At 46.6% G+C, this 26896-nt stretch overlaps 1 protein-coding gene and 1 long non-coding RNA gene across 2 annotated transcripts in view; one reads left to right on the plus strand and one right to left on the minus strand.

Moving 5' to 3' along the window:
• GRM1 (glutamate metabotropic receptor 1) overlaps positions 1-26896 on the plus strand; it is a 214618-nt gene that overhangs the window by 168840 nt on the left and 18882 nt on the right. Inside the window, exons 5-6 of the mRNA XM_077143401.1 lie at positions 9479-9605; positions 19479-20409. Of these exons, the coding sequence (XP_076999516.1) occupies positions 9479-9605; positions 19479-20409 (1058 nt within the window). The remainder of the gene's footprint in view (positions 1-9478; positions 9606-19478; positions 20410-26896) is intronic.
• On the minus strand, positions 11345-26374 carry LOC143668837 (uncharacterized). The gene is made up of 3 exons (XR_013168578.1): positions 26177-26374; positions 17892-17987; positions 11345-11633 (listed from the first exon to the last, which is right to left on the minus strand). It is a non-coding gene; the product is annotated as an uncharacterized LOC143668837 (long non-coding RNA).

Below are 26896 nucleotides of genomic sequence, written 5' to 3' on the forward strand. Positions count from 1 at the left end.
CTGTTACATGGAATCAGCTTGACAAACAGCGATACATGTTTGCAGTGATGGAAACAGCACATTTTTCAAGATAGAAAATAGCCAAGGACCCGCCCTGGCACCCTTTCCCCAATAGCTCTCCCTGTGGTGAGACGTGGCCCTTTCAGCTCTGCACCTCCAAAAGGGCAGGAGACGGGGTAGGGCAGAGGTGTGGACAGGGGACAGGGCAGGGCAGGGGGAGTGGACAGGAGACAGGGCAGGACAGGGGAGTGGATAGGGGACAGGGAAGGACAGGGAAGTGGACAGGGGACAGGGCAGGGCAGGGAAGTGGATGGGGGGACAAGGCAGGACAGGGGAGTGGACAGGAGACAGAGCAGGGCAGGGGAGTGGATGGAGGACAAGGCAGGACAAAGGAGTGGACAGGCGACAAGGCAGGGCAGAGGAGTGGACGGGGGACAGGGCAGGACAGGAGACAGGGCAGGGCAGGGGAGTGGATGGGGGACAGGGCAGGGCAGGGGAGTAGATGGGGGGCAGGGCAGGACAGGTGAATGGACAAGAGACAGGGCAGGGCAAGGGAGTGGACGGGAGACAGGGCAGGGCAAGGGAGTGGATGGGGACAGGGCAGGACAGGGGAGTGGATGGGGGACAAGGCAGGGCAGGGGAGTGGACAGGAGACAGGGCAGGGCAGGGGAGTGGATGGGGGACAAGGCAGGACAGGGGAGTGGACGGGGGACAGGGCAAGACAGGTGAATGGACAGGAGACAGGGCAGGGCAGGGGAGTGGACGTTGCTGCCTTCTTGCTCCAGGTGTCAGTGGCCTAACTGCAGATTTTCACCTGGTCATCTTCTGAATTGTGCCAGACTGACCTCACCAGATTGTTTTTCCGCCGGCCGCTACCCCAGGGTTACAGTCCTAAGTGAGTCCCTGGCTGGCTGCGCTGTGGCTTGCAGCACTCTCTGTTTTCATAGGCTGGCCTGTGCGTGGCGCTCAGAACTCGGCGCTGTCCTCCACTGGGGTTTTCAAATCTGCTCAGATGTGTTTTCTTCCCTCTGTGGCCGTTTGAGGAAGATTTTTGTCTGAATTTGGTGGGAAGAGAATCGTTTTAGGTTGAAAGATGCTTTGAGAAAAGTTTTTCTGTCTGCAAACCACCAAGTCCCTGAGGAGCTCCTGGTCCGCGTGTCGTGGCGTCACCTGCCGCCAGCCGGGAGCGCGGGGACCCGCTTTCCTTCGGTCACTTCATGCCCACAAGCCGGGGGTGCTCTTTGAACTCTTTTATTAGCTTTAATGGGTACTTTTATTCATTCAGCCTTCTCCTTATTTTCTCATCATGTTGGCCTTGTTAATAAAGACTCCTCCTCGAAACTCATTTTCCAGCAGAAAAGAAAACTTTAAAGAATAGTATAATAACCCATATATTCACTAGTTACATCCAGCAATTTCAAGTCTCTGCAGGTTCTCCCCCACTACCCTCTGCCACGGCTAAGTTTTCCCGGAAACATTTGAGAGTACGGAACAAATGCAAAACTTCAGTCCCTGATGCCTCAGTAACCATCTTCCAAGAACAAGGGCAGTGCTCACGTTGGCGCTTCCGGGAGCTGAGGGAATTAGCAGTGACCCCGCCCGGAACTGCCCGGCCGCTGGTGTCCTCTGAGAAGCCACCCAGCCCCAGGCCCACGGCCGGTGCAGACCCAGTGACCGCCGGGCCTGTCCTCGCGGTTCCACCGCAGGCTGCCACGAGTGCACCCAGGGCTCCTGGTGCCCGGGAAGCGTTTGTGCCCGACGGATCTGCCCAGCACCAGCCCCCTGTGCACTGAACGTTTTTGCAAGCCAGGAGCAGCACTGCAGCCTCTTGTCCCCGTCGTGCGGGTGGAGAATGTGCGGCCACCGCTGTCTCTCTGGCTGAGGAGGGCCTTTGCGAGCCTGGCCGAGATGACAGCGTCCCCCAGATCGGCGTGCCCTTCTCGGGGCGCTCTGCTTGGCCGACAGCCCCGGCTCCCCGCGCTGCCCAGTAGCTCAGCAGTCCGCCTGGGGCCGATGGTCTGACCACCGCAGCTTCAGGCCCAGCCTGCCCACCGCTCTGGGCACAGGTGGCGGTGTGGGCAGGGCAGGGTGCCAGCAGGGCAGCCACGCCCTGGAGGGGGCACGGAGGAAGCAGGGCTTGTTGGCTTTTCTCAGTAAATGCTTGTTGACATGCAGCCTTCGTGTGGACAAGGAGAGGGGCATCAGAAGTGTGAGTGTGACGGGCCTCGTGCCCACCGCCCCCTCTGCCAGGAGCACTTTTCCAGCAGGTCCACACTACCCGTTCAGGTCCACACTCAGGGGTGACAGCCTTGCGAGGCTTTACCTGGCTGCTACATGCAGAGCTGCCACCCTCTTTCAGGCACCCCCTCCCAGAGTGCCATCTTTATGGTGCAGCACTACTGGGGTTCCCAGTGCAGCATTAAGGGGTGCCTTCTCTCTGAAGGTCATGTAGGTGCAGAGGGGGCTCCCCAGCCTCCCCTGCCTCATCCTCTCCCAGGCCAGCTCCCTACCCACTTCTTCCCTTAGTCTCTCCAAAACCCACTCTCATGTAAGGTCCCTGTATTGATTTGCTAAAGCTGCCAGAATACGAAATACCGGAAATGGAATGGCTTTTACAAAGGGGATTTGTTACAGTTCTACAGCCAGAAAAATGTCCAAACTAAGGCATCCAGGAAAAGAAACCTTGACTCAAGGAAGGCCAATATCTAACACTGGGAAGGCACGTGGCTGGTGGCTGCTGGTCCTTGTTTCCAGCTGCTGATGCCAGTGGTTTCCTCCCTAAGCACGTGTGAGCCTTCACTTACCCCCTCTGGGACACAACTCCGGGTTCTGGCTTGCCTAGCCTTAGCATCTCATCTCATCTCGGGTGTGGTGACATCTGCTGGGCTCTGCATCTCCAAACACCTGTATCCAGGTGTCTGCTCTGTCTGACACCACTCCAAGCATCTCCCAGCATCCATGTCTCTGTCAGCTCTGGAGCAGCAGTGCTCTACACGTCTGCACCTGAGGTTTCTCCACAATGTTTCCCCTTTTAAAGGCTTTCAGTAAACTAATCAAGGCCCACCTTCCATAGGCAGAGTCACATCTCCATCTAGTCAAAAGGCCACACCTACAATGGGTGTGTCACACCTGCATGGAAGCACTCCAGATCAGAGTTTCCCACCCTAAACAATAGGTCTGACCCCACAAGATGGGATCTTGTGACACACCTGTGGCTTTTCTGGGGTTCATGATAGTTTCAAAGCAGCACACTCCCCAAGGGCAGGAACATGGTGTTTTCTCACTGATTGTCCATCACCCTCACGTAGCACCTGACTCACAGACGGCACCTAGAATGCATATTATGAACGAGTGCATGAATAAGTGAGCGAATGGGTGAGTGAGAGCAAGTGAGCAAGTGAATGAGTAAAGCAAATGAGTGAATGAATGAATGAGTGAACTAATGGGTGAGTGAATTAGTGAGTGAGCAATTAGGTGAGCAAGTGAGTGGATAACTGAGCAAATGAGTAAAAGTGAGAGAGTGAATGAGCGAGCAAGTGAGTGAGTGGTGAGTGTGTGTGAGTGAGTGAACAAGCAAGTGAGTGATTGACTGGGTCAGTGAGTAGTGGGTGAGGGAATGAAGCTGTGAGGGACGGGTAAGCGAGTGTGCGAGAATCGTTCTGCTTCAGCATCTCTTCCTCCCCCTGGTGGGACACTTAGCCGGGGTTTAGACTTGGGGCCCTTACCTGCAGGGTCATCATTTTCATGTACTGCCCCCATTCCTCTCACAAGACCAGGCATCCTGTCCCCTGGGCGATGTCCCAAATGAAATGTGGCCCTTACACTGTGGGCATCGTGGTACCAGGAGGAACTGGACCTGTGGGATGGCTGGGCAAGTCCACAGGGCGTGTACCCCAAGGCCATCTTCTCGTCTGCAGGGTGCACGTGGGGGCTCAGCCGGGAGTGGGGCCAGGCCCGGGGGTCTGTGCAGTGCACATGGGGCCTCAGATGGGGAGTGGGGCCAGGCCCGGGGGTCCATGTGCAGTGCACGTGGGGGCTCAGACGGGGAGTGGGGCCAGGCCCGGGGGTCCATGTGCAGTGCACGTGGGGGCTCAGCCGGGAGTGGGGCCAGGCCCGGGGGTCCGTGCAGTGCATGTGGAGGCTCAGCCAGGGAGTGGGGCCAGGCCCGGGGGTCCGTGCAGTGCACATGGGGCCTCAGACGGGGAGTGGGGCCAGGCCCGGGGGTCCATGTGCAGTGCACGTGGGGGCTCAGCCGGGAGTGGGGCCAGGCCCGGGGGTCCGTGCAGTGCCCGCACATGGCCAGGCCTGCAGGTCGTGTCCTGCTCTCACATTCTCTTCTGTCTTCTGATTTGGGTGTGGTGTCCCCCTACTTTGCTTTCTTATCTCATCGCACTCTCCTCCGCCCCTCTGACTTGGCATTCCCTCTGAAATCTCCTCCCCTGTTCTGTCTCCTCTTTTCTTCCTCTCTGCTGCTGGCAGCTCCCCCGGCTGTGGGCATGCAGAGGGACCATAAGGGGGCCCTTCCTTCGGCCCCCACAAGTGTCTGGGGGCTTCGGGGCACACATGGCCCTTCTTGCGGGGCCCCGAGGGCACTGTCCCTGGTCGGCTGACCGCTGTGTGCCGGGCAGGCCAGTCCTCAGGCCCCCTCTCACAGCCGTGTGCTGTCTGAAGAGATGGTCTACATTCCTTTTAATTCGTAGTTCATTCCCCCTTTTATATTCGCTTGATGCTGTTTAATTTCTTTCAACCTTTCTGTAAACAAAACCTGATTGAGAGAAATCTCAAGTGACTTTGGAAACTTCTGGCTGTGGTGTGAATCCCGCGGGACCCTTGCAGGGCCCGTGCTGAGGGCCCTCCCCAGGGAACCCCGTGCCGCTCCGGGGGTGCAGGCCGGGCAGGGTGCCGGGCAGGGCCAGCTCTGCAGGGACCTGGATCCACAGGACAGGCTCAGGGAAAGAGCAAAACTTTGACCACGGCTCAGAGCCGCCCTTAGAAACATTTCACTGTGAGAAAAATTAACCACACTTTATTCCATTTCTGTGTGTACCTCATGCAAAAGAAGTATCAGTCACTGTGACATATAAAAACAATCAAAAGCAGTTGTGACATTGGGGAGGTCAGAGCATAAATTACTGACAATACAGCTGGGGATGAACAAAAGCGTTATTTATATGAAACATGTCTATCACCTACGTATGAATCAACTAGAGGAAAAAGCTCACTTGTGGCAATAAAATGCAAACGGTATTTTTCTTATTAGAGAACTTCAGATTAGGCAATGCTGAGAAGGGCTCGCGGCTCGGGAAATACCTGTGTCTCCTCTTGAAAGTAGCGCACGGACGGCCCGACAAGGCAGACAGCGCCTTGTGGAAGGGGGTCTGCTTCTTTTACTTAAATGTATTTGTGCAGGTGCTGCTTAGTGAGCTCCGTGCCAATGCACACATGCGAGCATGCACACACGCACATGCACACACATCCATGCACATGCACACACACATATGCACACACAGAGGCCAGAACAATTCTTGCAAAACACAGATGACATGATGTCTGCTCTACTCAAAACCTCCTTCCAAAATGAGCCAGCAAATGGGGGCTATGGCGCCGCGAGCTCGCATGTGGCCAGCAGAACCCCTCCTGGGGGTGAACGAGGCCCACTGCAGAGGCCGGGCTGGACAGAGGTGAGTGTGGTCCAGGAGCTCGGGGTGGGGAGGCAGGGCAGCTCCTCCGGCGCCCCATCAGACTTCGGAGAAAGTGCAGTTCTGTGCTGGTCCGGTGCCACCTGCGTGTGGCCCGGGCACCTTGCTGTACCCCAAGACCGTGTTCCTAAATGGAAAGAGCGTCCGGACCCTTCCCCGGGGGCCCCTGGGCTGCTTAGTGGGCTTGGCAGCTGTGCGTGCTCTCGCGAGAGGGAGGAAAGCGGAGGCACTTCTAGGACCAGGAGGCCCATATCCGGGGAAGGGCTGGCGTGGGGTCGCAGGATGTCCACGTGCCAGGCCCAGGTGCCTGGCTGTGTGGCCGAGCTGGCCTGGGCACTGCTGGAAGGCGACCTGGGGGTGGCAAGGGCATCCGCTGTCGACCGACTCTAAGTAAAGCAGGTGACCCTACCCACTGGGGCCTAGAGAGCAAAAACGGACCTGTCCCGGGGAAGGAAATCCTGCCTCAAGGCGGCTCCGTCCATTGCTCAGTGCGTTTCCACCCTGTGCCACCCCTACAACTTCGGGTTAGGGTTAGGGTTAGGGTTAGGGGGCGCTCTCCCCAGAGCCCCCAGCCCGCCCTGCCCTGGGGCCTGGGCTCCCCCTCAGTTGTCCTGCAGGGTCAGCTTCTCCGCAGATCCTGGCTGGTGCCGTAACAAAGCTGCAGCGGGAGGGCGGCTGAGAGGAGGAAAGACAAGCTCCACGGGGCACAGCTCGGTGTCTGCCTCAAGGAGAAATAAAAGTGGCTCCATTTTAACAATGCTGGTTTTTATTCTGTGTTCTAGGTCTTAGCTGCTACTCGTTCATTCACTTTTCAGTCGCTCTAAAAGCTCATTTTAAACACCTCCCCCAGACAGCCTGCATGCACAGCCTTTCTCTTTGCCTGTGCCCAGCTAGTAGAGTTCACCTACAGGGAGAGGAGGAGAGGAAGCTGGCTGCAGAGCTGCAGCTGATTGCGCTGACCCTCTTCTCTGTCCTCATGAGCACAGGCTTTGCCGACACCAGGCCGGGCCCCAGGGCCCCACGGGTCCAGCTTCCTGGGATGCTCTGGTCACAACATTTCATCCATGGTCAGCACCCAGCCTTGTTCTAAGTGTGCTTTCAGTCTAAAGACACCTTATCTAATATATATTCATGATTCATTAATATTGGGGGCCATTTTAAACAGCAAACTCATCAACGAAAAGCATAAAAAAAAGTTTAAAACTATGCTAGTCAATATACTGCTAAAAGGACATCTGATTACACTGGGAGAGCTGAAACAAGAAGGCAGAGTCACTGTGCTGGTTTGAATCTATTGTTGACCCCAAAAAAGCCAAGTTCTTTAATCCTCATTCAATATTGCTAGGTGGGAGCTTTTGATGGTTTCCATGGAGATGTGACCCACCCATTCCAGGTGGGGTTGCTTACTGGAGCCCTTTAAGAAGGAACTGTTCTGGAAAACACTTTAGGGCCATGAGAGCCCACAGAATGGACAGAGCCCCAGGTAAACCATTGAAAAAGCCTGGAGAGAAAGCTAGCAGATGTCACCATGTGCCCTTCCAGCTGAGAGAAAGCCTGAATGTCCTCAGCCTTCTTGAACCAAGGTATCTTTCCCTGGGTGCCTTAGATTAGACATTTCTATAGCCTTGCTTTAATTTGGACATTTTCATGGCCTTAGAACTGCAAACTTGCAGCTTAATAAATTCCCCTTTTTAAAAGCCATCCAGTTCTGGTACTTTGCGTACTGGCAACTTGTTAACTAAAACACTCACCTTGTCCCCTCAGTGGGGTTCATGTACGTCAGGTGACTCAAAGTTTTTACCTCTCTGCACAGGACCACAACTGCCTGCAAAAGCACTCCAAGGATTGATTTCAGGATTACAAGGATTTTTTTTTTTTTTTTTTTGGCGTGGGCAGGTACCGGGAATCAAACCCCGGTCTCCCGTGCAGCAGGCAAAAACTCTGCCACTGAGTCACCATTGTCCACCCAGGATTACAAAGATTTTTGGCAAGTAGCAAATTCACAGATCTGAACTCCCTGCACAGTGAAGATCCACTGAGGCGCTTCGTGGAGGCTCTTTTGCTTATCCAAATTAAAATGAGAGCGTGTACTCATTTATTTATTCCACCTTCTCCTAGGACTTAGAAAAAATACAGTATTTGCAATGTAAATTTCCCATGCTGATTATGGGGCAGGTATTTTTTTTCAAAAAGTCTTAATTTGATTCTACTTTCTGAAGTTATTTGTAAGTGAAATAACTTCTACTTTCTGGAAATATTATTTAATTTGATCTTTTGAAAGAGTTGTATGAAATTCAACCTGATCTGAAAGATGATAGTTTTATTCTCAAAAAGACTTTAGTTTGCATGATTTTAAAATATAGCAATATTTACAGTTTAATTCCTGACTTCATATATTGGAATATTTGATCATTTTAAGGTGTTCTAACCAGGAGGGAGTAACAGAGGCCAGACTCAGTCTTCTGTTATAAATAGCTAGAAAACTTGACGAAATACATGCAACAACTGTGTTCACACATTGGCAAACAGTGCAGGAATCTGACCCTACAGAGAAGGGAAAAAGCGAGCTGAACCTAGAACCACCGTGACTTTCCTTCCGGAGGAAGCTTTCTGACTGTGGTTCAGCAAGAGAGAGACAGCTCGGCAGTGTCGAGCTTGGCGACGTCTCGGGAAGACTGCATGCAGAGTCCAGGAGAGCTGAGGTAGGTAGAATTTGAAGGCTCGAGGGGCCTACATGGAAAACGAGTTCCAGGAATTGGCATAGGGTTCCCCTTGGTCCTTGCCTGAAGCCTGATCTGCACCAGAGGAGGGTGGAATTCTAAGAGTCCACGCAAAAGACATTGCCGGGGAGCTGGAGCCGAGCCACGCCGCAGACCACACGGGGCCAGGGCCTGCCCGGCTCCCCCCAGCCAAAGGGGCAGGACTTGGTGAAGACACAGTCACTCGGCAGCAGCCCCAGAGGGGCCGCACCCCACACGGGGCAAAGCTGCGCCCGGAGTGAAGGCTGTTCTCCTCCTGCCTGAAGGGGACGAGAAACGAGCCTCAGAGGGCACAACGTGTTCCTGGGAACCAAGTCTAATCCTTCGTAAGGAAATTTTAAAAATCTACCCCTTAGTGTACAGAATGTGCAGCATCCAGTGAAAAATGCTTAGATGTGACAAAGCGAAAAATATGATATATAACCAGAGCTGAAACTCCATCAATAGACATAGTCCCAGAAATTACCTTATGATGAGATCAGCACCCAGAGACAGTAAAATACCTACTACAAGGGCATGCTAAATGATTTCAAATGAACATTAATATAATGAGAAGACAAATGGAGGATTTAAAAAAAAGAACAAAATGGAGCTTCTAAGAGAAAAAATAAAATATTTAAAAATAATATTTTAATGAAAGGAATTGACATCATGGTACACACGACAGCAGCAAAATGGGTGCGCTTAAAACACACCATTATAAAATGAGGCACTCAGAAAAATTAACAACTAAACTGCTTTATTTTTTTAAGTCTGCTAAAATACTTGGTCATCTCACTTTATACAATAAATTCTTATTGAAAAGTCTCCACACATAGCCTGGAATGAACTGACATTCACATCTGAACTGTAAGGAGCACAGGTGAAGCTCCCAACCCGCTTTCTTAAGGTGCATCAGAATACAAACTTTTTTCGAAGTCTTTTTTTTTTTATATCAGTATGAAAACAGATCTTGATCTGCAATACAGGTCTTTCTGGGGAAGCCAGCCTTACGAAATCTGACCTCTCCCTCTGCTACAGGTCATTCGCAAAGGGGAAGTGAGCTGCTGCTGGATTTGCACTGCCTGCAAGGAAAACGAGTTCGTGCAGGATGAGTTCACCTGCAAAGCCTGCGACCTGGGCTGGTGGCCCAGCGCTGACCTCACAGGTAGGAGCTGCCTGCCCAGCACACCTGGTACCCGCCTGGTACACCTGGTGCCTGCCTGGTACACCTGGTGCCCGCCTGCCACATCTTCCCCCACGCTCACTCAGGGTACACTAAATAACTGAGGGCAAGCAGTGCCCTCTTATTAGACGCGCGTAACCTGTATTGAAAAGGAAGGTTGTCAAGCCAAGATGAAAGTGAATCAATGTGTGGCAGGACATTCTGTTAGGGAGTTGTTTTCTGTTCTTCTTTTTTTAAAATTGTACTTGAAAGTTTTCCTCAACACCTGAGTTTAAATTTGCACCTGTTTCTCAAACATCTACAATGTCTGAGGCACCAAAAGTATAAAGGTAAGTCAAACAGTCCTGGCTTTTACTTTGCTTAAAATCTATCAGGGAAGAAACATGTGGAAAATATATTTTTCAAAAGTGATAACATAGTAGAGACAATTATAAAGTGTCATCGTGTTTGTTAGGCAGACAAAGAGATGAAAGCAAACCCAGACAGAAAGCAGAAGCCTGACAGCTTTATGGCACACTTGGGGCAGCCCTGGAACACGAGCGGGGTTCGGGTGGGAGGCACGGGGAGCACGGAGAAGAGCCCGGGAGCAAACCTGGGCACGTTCCCCAGAGCTGCAAGGGCGTCTGCATCCAGCTGCCCGGCATCCAGACTCGGGCTGCAGGCAGGGGACAGCCACGCAGGACTGCAGGGAGCTGAAGCACAGGAGGAATCTGTGATTCAGAGCATCGCCCTCGGTGGAGTGCAGAGGGACGGGACTGGACACCGGGAGAGAAGTTAGGGAGCTCCTGAACTGGCCACACAAGCACTTTCCCCAGGTGTGGTCGAGGCCCTGTGCGGCAGGAATGAGGAGTGAGAACCGATCACAAGAGCTGCGCCCTAGTGCGAGCTGTGCGTGCGGGTGCTCTGAGCACACGCCACAGGAGTTTCTAAGAGCAGGTTCATATGCACAGGTTTCGTTTCTCGTAGACTCTGACACAAGCTCACGAGCTCCATCACCACTTCCACAACTGCAAAAATGTGCAGGGTCTTCGCTGAGGGTCTCAAGGGAGCTGGAGCCCGGGAAGGTGAGGGCTTGTGCGGGTGGTCGCGCAGCGAGGGGGACCCAGGGCCCAGCTCTCCGGGTCTTGGTCCCAGGCCTTTCTGGTGCGTGGAGAATCAGTGAGCATAAAATCCCTGTTGTTGTGTGACTTTTTTACTTGTTTCCCGATGACAGCACGAAACAAACAAATTGCATGGCTTATTCAGAGCATATCAGAGGTCGCTGAGTATGTAGGGCCCTGCCACATAATTAAAATTGTATTCATTGTGAATACCTTGTCAAATGTTAGGTCTGCTAGAAAAAGTTAAACCAAAATGAAAATTGGTAGGGTTTTAGAAATTACAAATACAGAGGCCATTTTTAAAGAGAAGGAAATTCTCTTTAAAATTAAAAAACATTTTTTTTGAAGGTTCAAGCTGTATCACACTCATCTTCTTATTCTAGCTGAAAGCCGATTCCCCAACTTTAATGTGCCTGAAAATTACCTGAGACTACCTGCTCCAGAGCTTCCTATTCGGGGGTCCGGAGACCCAGATTTCAAAGCACTGAGCTCTTACCCACCTATTGAGAATACTGCTCTGGGTCATTCCCTGGCGCCTTGTCCATCAGTGATATTCAATAAATGTTTGTTAAGTTGGGAAAATCAGAAGAGAAGGACTCACCCAAGTTCATCAAGGTGAACACAGTTAATAGAGAAATGACAATGAGAATCCGAGATTGGATGCCCCCCGGCCAAAGCTCTCTCTCTGCCATTTACGGCAGAGCTGCACACAGCGGCCTGGCTTAGGAAAGCTTTTCCAACCTTCCTTTGGACTCGAGCTCCCTGCTGTTCACACTTCCTCTGTTAGAATCTGTGTCCTCTTTCACATCATGTGGTCCCTGTTTGGACACTTTTTCTTGAGGAAGAGGTTCTTTACTGGACTTAAATTAATAGATGCTCCTCTCTGCTGTTTACCTGGAATCCAGATGACCTAGAAAGAAACGCACAAATGACTTCTTTCTCCAGCTAGAAGGAAGTTCCAGCTTTGCAATGCTAGGTTTCCTCTTGTTTGCACCCTTCTATGCTTTCCCACCCTTTCACCAATGCATCACTCCCACTACTAGGCGCCATTTTAATCGGGGCTAATCTCCCACATGGAGATGGATGCCTGTCTCACTATACAACATTATGAGAGCACTAAAATTATTTAAAACCATCTAATATGTTGTAATAAGGAAACTCGGTGTCATGTGTTTTCCTCCCTGGAGGTCTTCCATTGTGAGTCTTACCAATACTCTTATAGAAAAATGACCTTGCTTTTTGGCATCAAAGAGCCTGATTCCAAACGGAAAAGGAGCCTAGGCTTCTCACCAGAAGTGTGGAAATCAGAGAGAAGTTGGAGGGAAATGGTTTCTGAGCATTGTTATGACAAACTCTTACTGTTACGGCACGAGCCTCCCTGTGTTCCCTTCCAGAATGAGGACAGTCTCCTTCATCGTGTCTGGCATCCTGTGTAGGACAGGCTTACTTCACAGACTGGCTTGCAAGCTCTGTGATTGCCCTGAGGAGCTTGTGGTCTCTCTTGGACTCTTGGCCGTGTTAAGGGCAGAGGGATTTATGATGTGCTGTGGAAAGTTTGAACTCCCTTGATATCAACCCAGGTTAATTTGTTTAATAATGGATTTCCCCTGCTCTAACTGATTAGACAGCCTGTCTTGGCTACATGATTTGAGGGGCATAAAAAGACCCCCTGGGAACTTCTGCTTTCAGCTGTCTCAAATCTAGTATTCATGGTAGCTTGGTAGCCCGCTCTGTCCAATCTGAAATAGGTACAAATGAGGTTGTAGAGAGCGTGTCCCTGGATTTCTCCTGACTTCTTGATGCTGACCTGTGCCCTTTCTCTTCCTATTCTCTACCATTTCCCTTTTAATAACACATTATATGTGTATGTTCTTTGGAATCTTTTGAATCCTTTCAAGTATATTAAATCATAAAATATTTGCATGTACAAAGAGCATCATTGTTGGAAAAGTTTGTGTAGCATACTTCCATGTTATTTCTCAAATTTATTCTACCAGCGGTAGGTTGATATGACTGAATTATTGAGCTAAAGTGATGATTGTCTCTAGTAAAGTACAGGCTTAGGCAAGTTATTGTTTCAAGTAAGGTGAAGGTTAAAGAATAGGTCAGATATATAACTTTATTAGGATAACTTTAAATCAGTGAAGAAGAGAAGTAGGGGTAAGCAAGAGCTACAGAGGAGAATAGGAAATATGCACTGATCTTTTCTCATGTGGTCTTGTAAAGTCACTGTCTACTCATGTGGCCAACAGTTTCCTCCAAGGTTCTTGGGTCAACAGTCAACATCCGTGGCTGTCCACTTCTGGAGACTCTCTGCAGGACCTCGGTTTACCACTAATGGGTGTAACCTTTGGGAAAAATGCAGGTTCCTTTCATTTTTCCTTAGAATGAGGGTAATGAAGACGGCCTAGATGGTTTAAATTCATGAATAGCTGCTCCAATTAAAATGGATGCAAATCAATGCATTGACAGATTGGAATGTCTAGCTGAGAAATACAAAGTCTAATGTATTTTAGTTCCTGAGAGCTTCATGGTTTTGCGACAGGGAATGCTTCTGCCCTTTGAGAAAACAAACACAATGTTTAAACTACTGCCTTTTCATAAACTGTAGAGGGGGCAACTGAATAAAATCCATTTGGAGATGCGCAAAGCGTTCCTTCGGGTTCGTGCCAGTCCATGGCCCACCTTCACAATTTTCTAGACTATCCCATTGACAGATGAGGCATGGACTGGCCAAGTCTTCTGCTATCCTGGAAAAGTTTTCCTTCAGTGTTTAATTATTACCCCATTTGCCCTGCTGAAATGACTCATTTCATGGAAGATGTCATCCAGCATCCATTAGATATTTTGCTGGGCCGCAAGATGGCCATTCTGTGCTGCCATGTATTATCCTCTCAGATCTTGTAGCATACTCATCCTGGAGTTTCTTCCCAGAATGTTTATGGACAGACTTTGTGTATCTATAATTGAATCCTTAAACTTCTCTGTGGATTTGTTATTAATACATGATTTATTATTGTCACTTTATAGGAGACCCTTGCATAAGAACTTTTAGTCAGCACAATTTAGCATGATGATGTCTAAAATAGTTCTATGATATTTCTTAAGTATTTTATAGTATTTATGGCACCTCATTTGCTGTGAGTCTCAACCTTTATGATCAAATTATTTCAGGTAGCATTAAGACATCCAGTAATATTATTGTTTGTTTTTAAAAAGTACCTGAGGACATTTACAAAAGCATTTGTTTCCATAGCACATTAAATAAGTGAATTATTCTGAAATATACCCTCTCCCAGTTCATGTAAATTAAAGCTGCTCTTTAATTTAGCAATTTAATATGTCAAACAGAGGGCTGCAATTCAGTTATTAGAAAAATTTAGATTGTGGTGAATTATTAGATTTTACAAGACTTTCTGGACTACCTACTGTCTATTAAGCCTGCTATTTTACCTTTTTTATTTTTAGTGTAGGATCCATAAGAGAACACAATTAAGTCAAGTTTAGTACTAGAGCGTCCAGAATTCTGCCCCGGGCAGGAACACATCTTTGAATGACATGAATATGATCCCGGAATTCTCCTTCATTGAATAAGGATTCTACAGTTGCTGGATTATGACTATTATATGAGTGGGTAGTCATACGGGAAGGAGAAGTAGCAATAATTCATAATTAGTTAATTAGTTACTAGAAAATGTAAGGTGGTTTCTATTAGTAATAAGGATTTATTACTTTAGATTTAAAGAACTATTGCAAGATCTGAAGATGTTTTGACTAATTTAGTTTAGCAATTCTCTTTAGGCAAGGAGACTAAGCATTGGCTCCTGAATTAAAGTTGACTTTAATGGGTAAATTATCTATCGATTGCTGTGTTGCATACTACCCCAAATTCAGCATCTTAGAATAACACCCATTTGTTATGTCACAGTTCTTCCTGAGGTCTGGAAAGCTGGGCACAGTTTGGTGGGGCCCCTGCCCTGGGATTTTTCACACGGCTGCAATTGCTGTGTCATCTAGAGCTGGGGTCTGAGACGGTTCGAACAGGAATGGATCAGTTTTCCTGTTTCTGTGGAGTCTTCTGTCCACAGTAACTCTGGGACTAAAAGCGTTTCTTTGACACGGTATTGAATTTGGCATAGACCAGACTCCCCGATGTCTAGAGCAGCTGCAGCTTCATCACGTGTGGGATCTTCAGTCTACTGGGCTGGAAGCAGACAGTGCCTACTGAATTTGCAGCTTTCAGAGGATAAGGGAGCATGTTTTGAATAATCATCTCAAAGAATCAGCTATATGTTGGGACATGAGGCTGTTAGAAATTTTCACTCTCTGAGTGGTTTTATTAACCTAAGGGGTCTGGTGTTCTATCAGTAGTGGATCGAAGGGAGGACCCAAGGACACTCATATCCACGGGAATTCTCGGGTGCCAAGGTCATGGGGTTGAGTCATTGCACAGATTTTGTGTAAGTGTCCTTCTGAGTTTAGTCAGTACAGGACATTGGTTCTTTAAATGACCCTTCTGCTTGTAGCATCCACAGGTGCCTTATCTGTAGGCCCCCAGCAAAGAGAGTAGAGGCCCTTTTAGTTATTTAGCTGAAGAGCCATAATTATATTGATTTTTAACTTAGTTATTTTTAAGGCCATCCAGAAGTTCTAGCCACATACAGGTGATCTGGCTAGAAGTAGCTTGAGTCTTTTTTTTCTATTGCATCTCCTAATTCTGGTTTGAGCCCGTGACATGGTCCTCCCCTGTGAACCATTGATTCTACCTCAGAAATGTTTAAAGTTCCCTGAAGTCTATTTTTCATCTTTATTTAGTTAAAATTTTTGAATCCTTATTTAATCTTACCTTAAAGGTAGAGTTCTTGAAATCACTTTATGTATTTTCATATTTTACCCAGCTGTGTTATTTAAATATTCTCTTTTCTTCTCTATTGCTTTTAAACATTTTCCTCCATCTGAGAGGCTAATTATTAATTGAATTAATTGTTAAAAATATGTAGCACAGAAAAATGAGTATCTAAAAAATTCTGAATTCTTTAACAAATATTTTGCCTGTATTTGAAATTTAGGAAAATCATTAATTATAGACCTTTACTTGGCTCTAGGCCAGGGTTTTAGTTCAACATCTATGGGTCTGACTCATGTTCTAGTAATTTTACAATGTGATCCTTTTTTCCAATGAAAACCAAGGAAAAGGGGAATTCATTTATAAAGTCTGCTCCAGCTGCATAGGAAAAGGTAGAAGTGCAAAATGGGGAGCTTTCAGAGATTATGAAGTCCTCAAGAGAGACCATATTGAAATTTGAATGTTATTTTGCAGATGCAATATGCCAAGTGGAGAAGCTTACTATTAACTGTTTGACGTTTCATCTCCTAATTTTTCTAAAGCCCCTATTAAATAGTTTTTACTGTTTTGACTTATCAAAAGCCCCCCTTATCATATTTATAAATCTCTCTATATGGAGCTGGATGACAGAGAGGTTACATGTATGACCATTTATCAAAGCAATGACCAAAGTTAGGATTAAAGAATGTAAGACTTTAAGAGGAAGCAGAAGTTCTTCTAGGAAGGGTTTGAGACTTGGATAGAGACACCAGGGAGAAAGGTCACGTCTGTCCATCCAGAATGTGTGTTTGTGAACAGAGAGTAGGAAGTTACAGGAAGGCACCGCACAATAATCCAACAGTGCTTGACCCTAAATAAGGATTCACACTTTTTAATTAAATAAAGGTGAAGATGTGATAGTTTACAAATTGGCAAGATAGGAAGTATCATCTGCACTGGTTTGAATCTGATATGTACCCCTGAAAAGCCATGTTCTTTTAATCCCATCTTGCGTGGGCAGACATTGTTGGGTGGGACTTTTTGATTAAGTTATCTGCATGGAGATGTGGCCCCACCCACTCAAAGCCCATCTTAATCCCCTTATTGGAGTCCTTTCAAGAGAGACACTTTGGAGAAAGCTCAGACAGAAATGACCCCGGAAGATGCTAAGCAAGGACCACAGAACCTGACGGACCCAGGAGCTAGAGGGAGCCCAGAGAAGCTAAGAGATGAAATCCAGAGTCTGCCCCAGAAGAGCTAAGAGAGGACACACAGACACTAAGAGAAGGACACAGGGAGGAAGCCTCTGACGTCGGAAGCTGAGAGGCATGAACAGGGAGCTAGGACGAGCAGACGCCAGCCATGTGCCTTCCCAGCTGACAGAGGAGTGCCAGGTGCCGGCAGCCTTTCTTCAGAGCCCGGGTATCATCTCATTAATGCCTAAAATGTTGACATTTTAATGGCCGTAGAACAGTACATTTGTAACTTATTAAATCCCCTTTGTAAAAGCCAATTCATTTCTGATACATTGCATTCTAGCAGCTTTAGCAAACCAAGACACCCTCACACAGGTTTTCTAGGAACAGAGGCCTGCTTAGACCAATCGCTTTTCCCCAACTGGTCATCAGTTGAATGATCTCCAACCATTAGCCTCCAGGGCCAGCCTTTATTGGAAATTTATTGGGTCTATGCCTCCATCTGATCTCAGTGGTCTACTACCTTGTTCAGTCAATGGAAAAGGCAATTCTAAATAAAACAAAAACACTTGAAGCAGGACTTTATACATATAGATAAACAACAGCTAAAGCAAAGTAAGGAACAACAGGTGATATTTCCATTAACAGATTAACGAAAACAACATTTATCAAATTGTAGATATCTAAAGCAAAAGATCTGATGATCTTATAAAAAGATCTAGGTATAATTACCAAATGTTGTGGCTCCAAACCAGAAGGTTGAATTACTTACTACGAAGATATAAGCCTAATTGCACAAAGACCTAAATTTAATATGAAGACCTGCATGGTTACAGATCCCAAGATGACCAAATAAATTCTGCAACAATAGCTCAGAACCTTTAGAGTCAGAGCCCTGAGCTTTGCCAGGACTGAGCAGCGTAGTAGCCAGGACAGAGTCAGGGTGCAAGGGGCCGTGAGTGATTGTGGAGGTGCAGTGTCTCTGGACACTGAATGCTTCCAAATGGGGGGGTCTTCAAAGTGATCTTGATGGAATCTCCAGAAATGGGGAAAGTTGGTAGCACTAACTTTCCTAGAATTAGGAAAGAATTAAGATTATTAGGAAATAATCTAGAATTAGAGAACAAAAAGTGAATTTATTGCTCACGTTTATAAGAGAGTCTTGCTGGTCTTGGATGGGTGTTTGGAAAGTGTGGAGCTCAAGGGTGGTGGGCTTTGCCAGGTAGAAGCTGGTCACCATCACCTGTAGGAAAGTGAGCACTCAGGTGAGGCTTGTTCATGGAAGTGCATTTGTCCCTGAACGGCTGATTCTCAGAGGCCAGGGCAGACACTTAATTGTTGAACTTATGAAAGCAAGGTTGCCACGCCAAGCTGCTGTTGATTGGACAGGTTTAAAACTGGCGCTGGTGGCTCCCTGTTACCATGGCTACAGAACAATGAATCTTTCCCCAAATGTATGGAAATATTTTTATTCTTACAATTGGGAAATACTGGCTGACACCAAATATAAACTCCTATGAAGGGGATGTCTCCAGGGCTCAAGAGATTTTTCTCCCACCCTGATACCAAGCAGACTCTTTATTCTCCCTGTAGAGGGAGAGGGTAAGCTAGTCTCCCTGTTGAGAGCTGGATGCATGCACATCCCTTCGTCTTTGGTGTGTCTATAGAGGCAGCTAATGCCAAGGTCCTTGGATGCCAGGTTTGGGTCACTCATTAACCAAGTGAGTAGGACTTAATGTGAGTCATATAGGGTTATGTGGTAATTTTGGAAGAATGCTGGTTCTTCTAATTCCTAATCTTGAAATTAGATATGTGTTTAAAACATTCTGCTGAGCAAAAATATACTTTTATATGAGTTGGACTTGCCTCTGGACAATAGAAACTAATTTTTTTTTAAGTTTATTTCTTACTAACTCACTTTATTATATTATCATTATTTAACCTTCACTAGAGAAACTGTTTAGCTTCCCTATTTCTAAAAAATATTTTCGTGAGAAAGTGTAGAAGCAAGAGTGCCATCCATTTATAATTCTGCTCTTGAAGGAAAAGATTATTTCTGGTTCAATTATGTAACTTTAGGCTTGCATCTTAGATTTCTAGGGCTTCTTTAACAAAATAACACACACCAGGTAGCTTAAAGGAACAGAAATTGATTGTCTCACAGTCCTGTAACTAGGAGTCCAAAATCAAGATGGCGGCAGGGCCATGCTCCATTGGAAGGTGCCCAGGGAGAGTCCTGTCCGTGCCTCTCTCTCTCGGCTTCTGGGGTTTGCTGGAAATCCTGGGTATTCCTTGGTTTGTGGCATCATAACTCAATCTCTGCCCTCTCTATCCTCACATGGCCTTCTCCATGGTGTCTGCACCCAATTCCTTTATCTTATAAGGACCTTTTCGATTAGGATCCACCCTAATTCAGTTTGGCTTCATTGTAGCTAATTCTCTCTTCAAAGACCTTATTTCCATGGGGACTGTGATTTTACAAGACCAGGTGTTAGGACTTGAACATATATCTTAGAGAGATGGTTCAACCCATAACAGCTTCTACAAGCATTAGGTCCAGGGACATGAACTTCCAGCTGTGTTGTTACACAATATTGAGGCATTTTTTTAAAACCCTCACAAAACCATGAACCATGGACTGCTCATACAGCTCTGCCTCCAGTAGCAAGTAGGCGTTCTCCTCACAGCTCAGTAGACTATTGGCTTCCTTATAAATCTGCTTTCCTTCCCACAGGCTGTGAACCCATCCCCGTGCGTTATCTCGAGTGGAGCAATGTGGAATCCATCATCGCCATCGCCTTCTCCTGCATGGGCATCCTGGTCACACTGTTCGTCACCCTCATCTTTGTGCTGTACCGGGACACGCCCGTGGTCAAGTCCTCCAGCCGGGAGCTCTGCTACATCATCCTGGCTGGTATCTTCCTTGGCTATGTGTGCCCCTTCACCCTCATTGCCAAGCCCACCATCACATCCTGCTACCTCCAGCGCCTCCTGGTCGGCCTCTCCTCCGCCATGTGCTACTCTGCCCTGGTGACCAAGACCAACCGCATAGCACGCATCCTTGCGGGCAGCAAGAAGAAGATCTGCACACGCAAGCCCCGGTTCATGAGCGCCTGGGCCCAGGTGGTCATCGCATCCATCCTCATCAGCGTGCAGCTCACACTGGTGGTGACCCTGATAATCATGGAGCCGCCCATGCCCATTCTGTCCTACCCCAGCATCCACGAGGTCTACCTGATCTGCAACACCAGCAACCTGGGCGTGGTCGCCCCACTGGGCTACAATGGGCTCCTCATCCTGAGCTGCACCTACTACGCCTTCAAGACCCGTAACGTGCCCGCCAACTTCAATGAGGCCAAGTACATCGCCTTCACCATGTACACCACCTGCATCATCTGGCTGGCCTTCGTGCCCATTTACTTTGGGAGCAACTACAAGATCATCACCACCTGCTTCGCGGTCAGCCTCAGCGTCACGGTGGCCCTGGGCTGCATGTTCACGCCCAAGATGTACATCATCATCGCCAAGCCCGAGAGGAACGTCCGCAGTGCCTTCACCACCTCTGACGTCGTCCGCATGCACGTCGGGGACGGCAAGCTGCCCTGCCGTTCCAACACCTTCCTCAACATCTTCCGAAGGAAGAAGCCAGGGGCCGGGAACGCCAGGTGAGTGGCCGGCCGCGTGTGGTCTCCTCCCTTCCCCTCTCTCCCTTTCCTCTGCATTGTCTAAACTTTGTCTGAGTCATTTTCCTCCACTCCCGTGAAGCTTTTCATTTTTCCTTTCTAAAATTGCACATTCTGTTTCTATGGGAAACTACAGATTCTCTGTTTTCACTCTCCGGCTTGAGCAAAGAGCATGAAGCTACAAACAGCAGTGCGTACCCAGACTCTGCATCTTCCCCTAGAAGCTGCAGCTTCGGTCCTGCTGTTGACAGGTTCCCTTCACATGGCTCCTCTCTCGACTGGGTGTGGGTCAGACATGCAAACACTACCTTTCATTGCTAGGTTGGACCACAGTGGAAGAGAGTTTCTGGTTGAATTTGACCACTCTGGGGCCATACTGTCGCCAACCTTGGGGTGGAGGGCAAGGCAGCTCAGCACTTGGGTGAGCGGTCTTTTCAGAGTTCGGCTGGAATTGAGCCCCAATCGTATCCTGAAACAAGACCCTTATTTCTGTTTAATCACTTTCCTCTTGGTTTATTGAACTGTAATATAGATCTATTTCAATGAGATTAGTCTACATTACACAAAAACTGAGCTCTCTCTCTCCTGCAAGGCCATGCTCACAATAGTTTCCATCAGAAAGCACAAAAGAAAGAAAGAATCAGGTCAAGGCAGTGGGCTCCAAGCTAAAGATTCAGGGACAGCACCAAAGGGCACCAAAGCCCAGAATAGTTCTGTTCTGGGAATTCTTCTGAGCAGTTTGTGTAAGAAACACTTCCCTATCTTCTTCCTAACTCTGTTTTATAAAGCATATGTTAAAATCCATGTGTCTTCTTTTTCTGAGACATACAAAAACAGATTTCATGTTTTTAAAATAACATGCATGCAAGAAGTTCTAAAGGTAAATGAATTATTCAGAAAAATCAAGCAATTTTCCCAATTGGTAGCATTAATTTCACTTTTTGTAAAGATCCTTTAAAAGTGAAGAATTTTAGTAATAATATTTATAACCTAGCCATCGTTTTAGTATCTATTCTATCTACCTGAACAGGTTTGCAAGGTAAAGAGGATGGATAGAAAGAAACAGAGCCACTGTGAATTGTGTGACTTTGAATTCTTATTCCATGTAGTTAACCATCCTTTGCCTACATTTTAACAGGTCTAAAATTTTTCATCTTAAAGTATGCCAATAATCTGCATGCCTGAAAATTCTGGGTTTTGTATCTTTACTTGCCAACAGCAATGTGCTCATCTTTATAGAAATCTTATAATTGGTGTGAGACGTGGATGAGATCTTCAGGAAAACATAAGTCTTTGAAATCCATAAAGATATTATCATTTTAAATAAAGACATCCCTACATTTTATCAACACTGAAGATGAAGCCAATAATTTACACCTCCTTCTTGCTGTGTCTATTTCAAGTTCTTCAAATGCTGACCCTACCGTCGATCTCTTCCCTGGCCGTGGTTTCCGTCCAGCCAGTTCCCCCAGCAGGTGCAGCTCGCCTGGCTGCTGGAGGCTACCAGCAAGAACGCAACCAGAATGACAGCATCGTGGAATGAGAAAAGAGCAGACCATAGCCACAGAGCCCAGAAGTAAAATGGCGCTGCACAGTGTTCATTCAGGAGTGAGAGTGGGCAGAGTGAGAGGAAGGCAGAAGATGCTCTTGTCGCTGGAAAGTCAGGGATCCCGAGGTCTCTACGGGAAGACACCATCCACCGCCAACCAGCTCCATCTTTCCAAGTTTCTGCTGTAATTATGGTTCCTCAGAGACTTTCATATAAGTTTTGGTCATGAGTAGTTTCTGAAAGCTTTTCTTCTAAGCGTGATGGAAAGGAGACTGCAGGGTCAGACCGTCCTGTGTTGGTGCCGGGGGTCTGCGTCTTTGAAAGCCTCCCCTGGCCTGGGGTGCTGGGCACAGAAGCGTGGTCTCTGCCCTGCAGAGCCCACCATGAGTAGGCGGTGGTCTTGCGGCTGGGCCAGTGGGGCCACTGCCTGGATTGGGGACTGCATCATATCCCCCTTAAAGACAAGGTCTGGTCCTAACCCCAGTCCTGGGTGTGAACCCATCTGTGGAGGGCTTTAAGATGTCACTAGCGAAGGTGCTCCCACCTTCATCCCGTAGAAGGAGAGGACATCTTGGCAGGGGAGCAGGAGGGAGCAGATGGGTGGAGGGGTGGCCACGAGATAAGGGTGGAGACAGAGCGATGAGTTGCTGGTAGGCCACCAAAACACAGTGGGCTTCACAGAAAGCATGATCTGCTGATGCCTTGATTAGAAAGTGCTAGACCCCAACACACTAATAAATTCCTGTTGTCCCAGCTAACACGTCTGTGGTATTTGTTCCAGCAGTGCCAGCACACTGAGACATAAAGCTCCTTCACCGATGTGACCTGTAACGGCCAAGGGTTTTGCATCTGAGGACTTCCCACCCCTGGGCCTCCAGTCCTTACCAGCTGAGAATATTCCCGTCACTAGTATGAATTTAGAAAGGAAATTACCTGGAATTTCACTTGAGATCCTGCTTTGGGACAAAAATCAGCTTGGTCTAAATTCAATAGATTGGTTGTCTGGAAAGTACTAGTTTCACCAGTAAATTACATAACTATTGGCTGTAATTAATCAAGCAACAACAGATTATTACAGTAAGAAAGATATTACTAACCCAAAATTATAGCATGCAGCTTTCTTAGTACAATTTGTCACATCTCCAAGGTGCACCAAACAGCTGAGCCGGCTCACAGAGGATACTTGGGGCTAAATTCTATGGAAAACCACCATTGACTTATTCATTTTTCCCGTGTTCTGCTGTTGCTTCTGTGATATGCTGCTGCGGGTCTACAATCTCAGTGCCTTGGGTTTTACCACTTTTATTGTTGGTCTGTTTCCTTGTTTATCTTCAAAGTTACCGAAACTGCAAACAATCTAATATTTTTCCATAGCAATAAAAATCTAGCAGAATTTTGCCAACTGGAACAAGGGGCTGAAAATTCCAGAGAGCACACCGCCCAGCAAGCTTGCCGCTGTGGGTGTGACTGCTACGTTTAGGGTGCAGCGCATATGTGCTGTGAACCCGGAACAGACGCTGTCATGAAGAGCTTCCAGCTGGTTTGTCTGCTCGAACATTATTCCAATCAGTTACAAATCCAACAACAGCCTCCTAGCAGGCTGTTTCTGAGATGCATGGAGGGAGCTGGCCACAAGCCTGTTTTGCAAAGGTCACTTCGACCTTTATGTTATCCACAATCAAACATCTGACACTGCCAAAGATTAAACATTTGCTTTATATTTTCTGGGATTGTATTTGGGAGGGAATGTGCTGGTTTGAAGCTGTAGGTACCTCAGAAAAGCCATGTTCTTCTAATACAATCTTGTGGGTGCAGACCTATTGTGGGCGAGGCTTCTCCTGATTAGGTTGTTTCCAAGGAGATGTGACCCATCCAATTAAAGACAGGTCTCAATCCTCTTACTGGAGTCCTCTATGAAGAAAATAAAAAGCAGAAAACAGAGGGAGCTCAGAGCCGACACCAAGAGCAGAGAGATGAAACCAGGACACAACCTTGAGACACCAGAAGCTCAGAGAGGTGTTTGAAACCAGAAGCCAGGAGAGACCTACAGCTGACATCACCACGTGGCAGGGGTCCCAGATGCCGGAGGCCTTTCCTCCAAGAAGGTATCTTCTTGTTGGTGCCTTAATTTCAACATTTTCATGGCCTTAGAATTGTAAGCTTGTAACTTAATAAATCCCCTTTATAAAAGTCAGTCCATTACTGGTATATTGCATTCCTGCAGCTTTAGCAAACCAAAACAGGGAGTTAATCAATAAAGTGGGCATTTGGACACCTGAGTTATTTATAGGTAGACATTCAATTAAACATAACCCTAGCCAGGACAATCAACTCAATAGCATGATTACCTTTAGCACTGTTAGTTTAGTGTACCTCAGTGGGAAAATATTATCATATAAAGATAATGGCAAAATTATCATGCCTGGCAATAGAAGTAACATAGAAATCCATGGAAATCATACTGAAGTGAATTATTTAGATCCAGTTACTTATCACTTTCTTTTAAAACAAAATGAGTTAATGTTGTACAACTGAATAATTGAAATATTATGTAAATAGCATAGCTTCTTTTTATAAAATAAAAGATCACTATATCAAAGACTGAATGTGAAACTGACATTTCCAGTCATTTTCTGGATTAATAATATCAATGAATGCCAATAATTTCGAAACACAATTACGGAAATGTGACAAATGGCCTTAGTAAGAGCAAAACTGAAAACTCACAACTACAAAACAAGCATCAGAGGAACAGAAGAAGGTTCTTGAGAGAACAGAATATAATTGTCCTAACTAGGCTTCTTTCTTAAGCATTTGGATATGTTTTATTGGGTGCAAGAACTAAGTGAAATCCTAAATGGATGATGCCTTGAGGATGCTCCCCTCCTGCTTTCAGGTAGAAACATGTTTCTGTCCACAATAGAGGTGCATGAGACTGTGGAGGGAGGGACCATGTCCCAGGTAAGCATTGGTCTTTTCCCTGTGATCACAAAAGCAAACATCAAGGTGAGTCAGCAAATCCACTGGAGGTTTTTGACGAATTTCCCAAGAGGAACAGGCTGGCTGAAATAGAGTGGGAAGTTCTCTCTTTGGACTACTGAACTCATCACATCTCCTTTTAAAGCCTTGGGCTGATTAGATTAAACATTTCTCATTGCTGAAGACACTCCCCTTAGTTGATTGTAGATGTAATCAGTCATACATGCCATCAAACTGACTGATGATTTAAGTCCAGGAAAGTCCTCACAGTGAAGAAAGAAATAGATAAATGGGAACTCCTCAAAACTAAATACTTTTGTGCATCAAAGAACTTTGTCAAGAAAGTAAAAAGGCAGCCTACACAATGGGAGACAATATTTGGAAATGATGTATCAGATAAGCATCTAGTATCCAGAATATATAAAGAGATTGTTCAACTCAACAACAAAAAGACAAATAACCCAATTAAAAATGGGTGAAAGACATGAACAGACACTTCTCAGAAGAGGAAATACAAATGACTAAAAGGGACATGAAAAGATGCTCAACTTCCCTTGCTATAAGGGAAATGCAAATCAAAATCACAATGAGATATCATCTCACACCCACCGGAATGGCCATTATCCATAAAACAGAAAACAACAAATGCTGGAGAGGATGTGGAGAAAGAGGCATGCTTATTCACTGTTGGTGGGAATGTACAATGGTGCAACTGCTGTGGAAGGCAGTTTGGTGGTTCCTCAGGGAGCTAAGTATAGAATTGCCATATGACCCAGCAAGACCATGTGTGGTACCTACTCAAAGGACATAATAGCAAGGACACAAGTGGACATTTGCGCACCAATCTTTACAGCAGCATTATTTACAATTGCCAAGAAATGGAAACAGCCCAAGCCTCCATCAATAGACAAGTGGCTGAACAAATTGTGGTATATACATACAATGGAATATTACACAGCTGTAAGACAGAATAAAGTCATGCAGCATGTAACAACATGGATGGACCTTAAGGACATTATGCTGAGTGAGATTAGCCAGAAGCAAAAGGACAAATACTGTATGGTCTCACTGATATGAACTAACACTAGTGAATGAACTTGGAGAATTTCAGTTAAGAACTGAGGCCATCAGGAGATAGAAATAAGGTCATTAGTGCTGAAGGGATACAAATTGTGCAACAGAACTGATTGTAAAATTCAGAAATGGATAGCATAATACTACCTGGTTGTAGCACAATAATGATCTTCTATCACGCAGCCAGAATTCTTTGGCCAGACTGTAGATGAGTGCTACCACATGGAGTCGGTAGGGTTTGCTGCACTCCGTAACAAGCAGCCAGACGGCCCAGCTTGCGTTCCTTTGCGCCCTGTCCTAAAAGAAAGGTCCTTACAGAGACAGGCCAGAGCATGCTTGACGATAACTGGGCTATGTCACCCGGCCAAGTTGACACATAAACATCACAGTCCAACCCTTGTCAACGTGGCAGCTGTACACATCACAATACACCATACTTAGTCTCTACTTGAAAACCAATAACAAATTTTTCACCTAACAATACTTAACTTCCTGTGTACAACCGGAAACACACTAAATTTCTCCTGAATGAAGTGCAAGTCCTTGGGTAATATTCACTCTAAACTTAATATCCTATAGCTTAAATGCTATAACACAAACAATGCAATGTGTCATTTGATAATAAGAAAAGAAGGTATTTGATTTATGTACAAACACAGACATATAAGAAAATGAGGAAATATTCATACCATCACAACCTTCATTTCTGTAACTGGTCACGTGGATATAGTTCATATTTATCACTACCTTTTCCTGTTACCCATTCCGTGTTCCTTCACCCTCAGCAAGCACTTCAGATGGCTGTGGTTCTTTGCCTGGTGAGGTGACCTCAACCTTGATTCCTGAAACTTCTGGACCGTTGGTATT

Source organism: Tamandua tetradactyla, chromosome 25 (genome assembly GCF_023851605.1).
Source record: "Tamandua tetradactyla isolate mTamTet1 chromosome 25, mTamTet1.pri, whole genome shotgun sequence".
Classification (NCBI taxonomy): domain Eukaryota; kingdom Metazoa; phylum Chordata; class Mammalia; order Pilosa; family Myrmecophagidae; genus Tamandua; species Tamandua tetradactyla.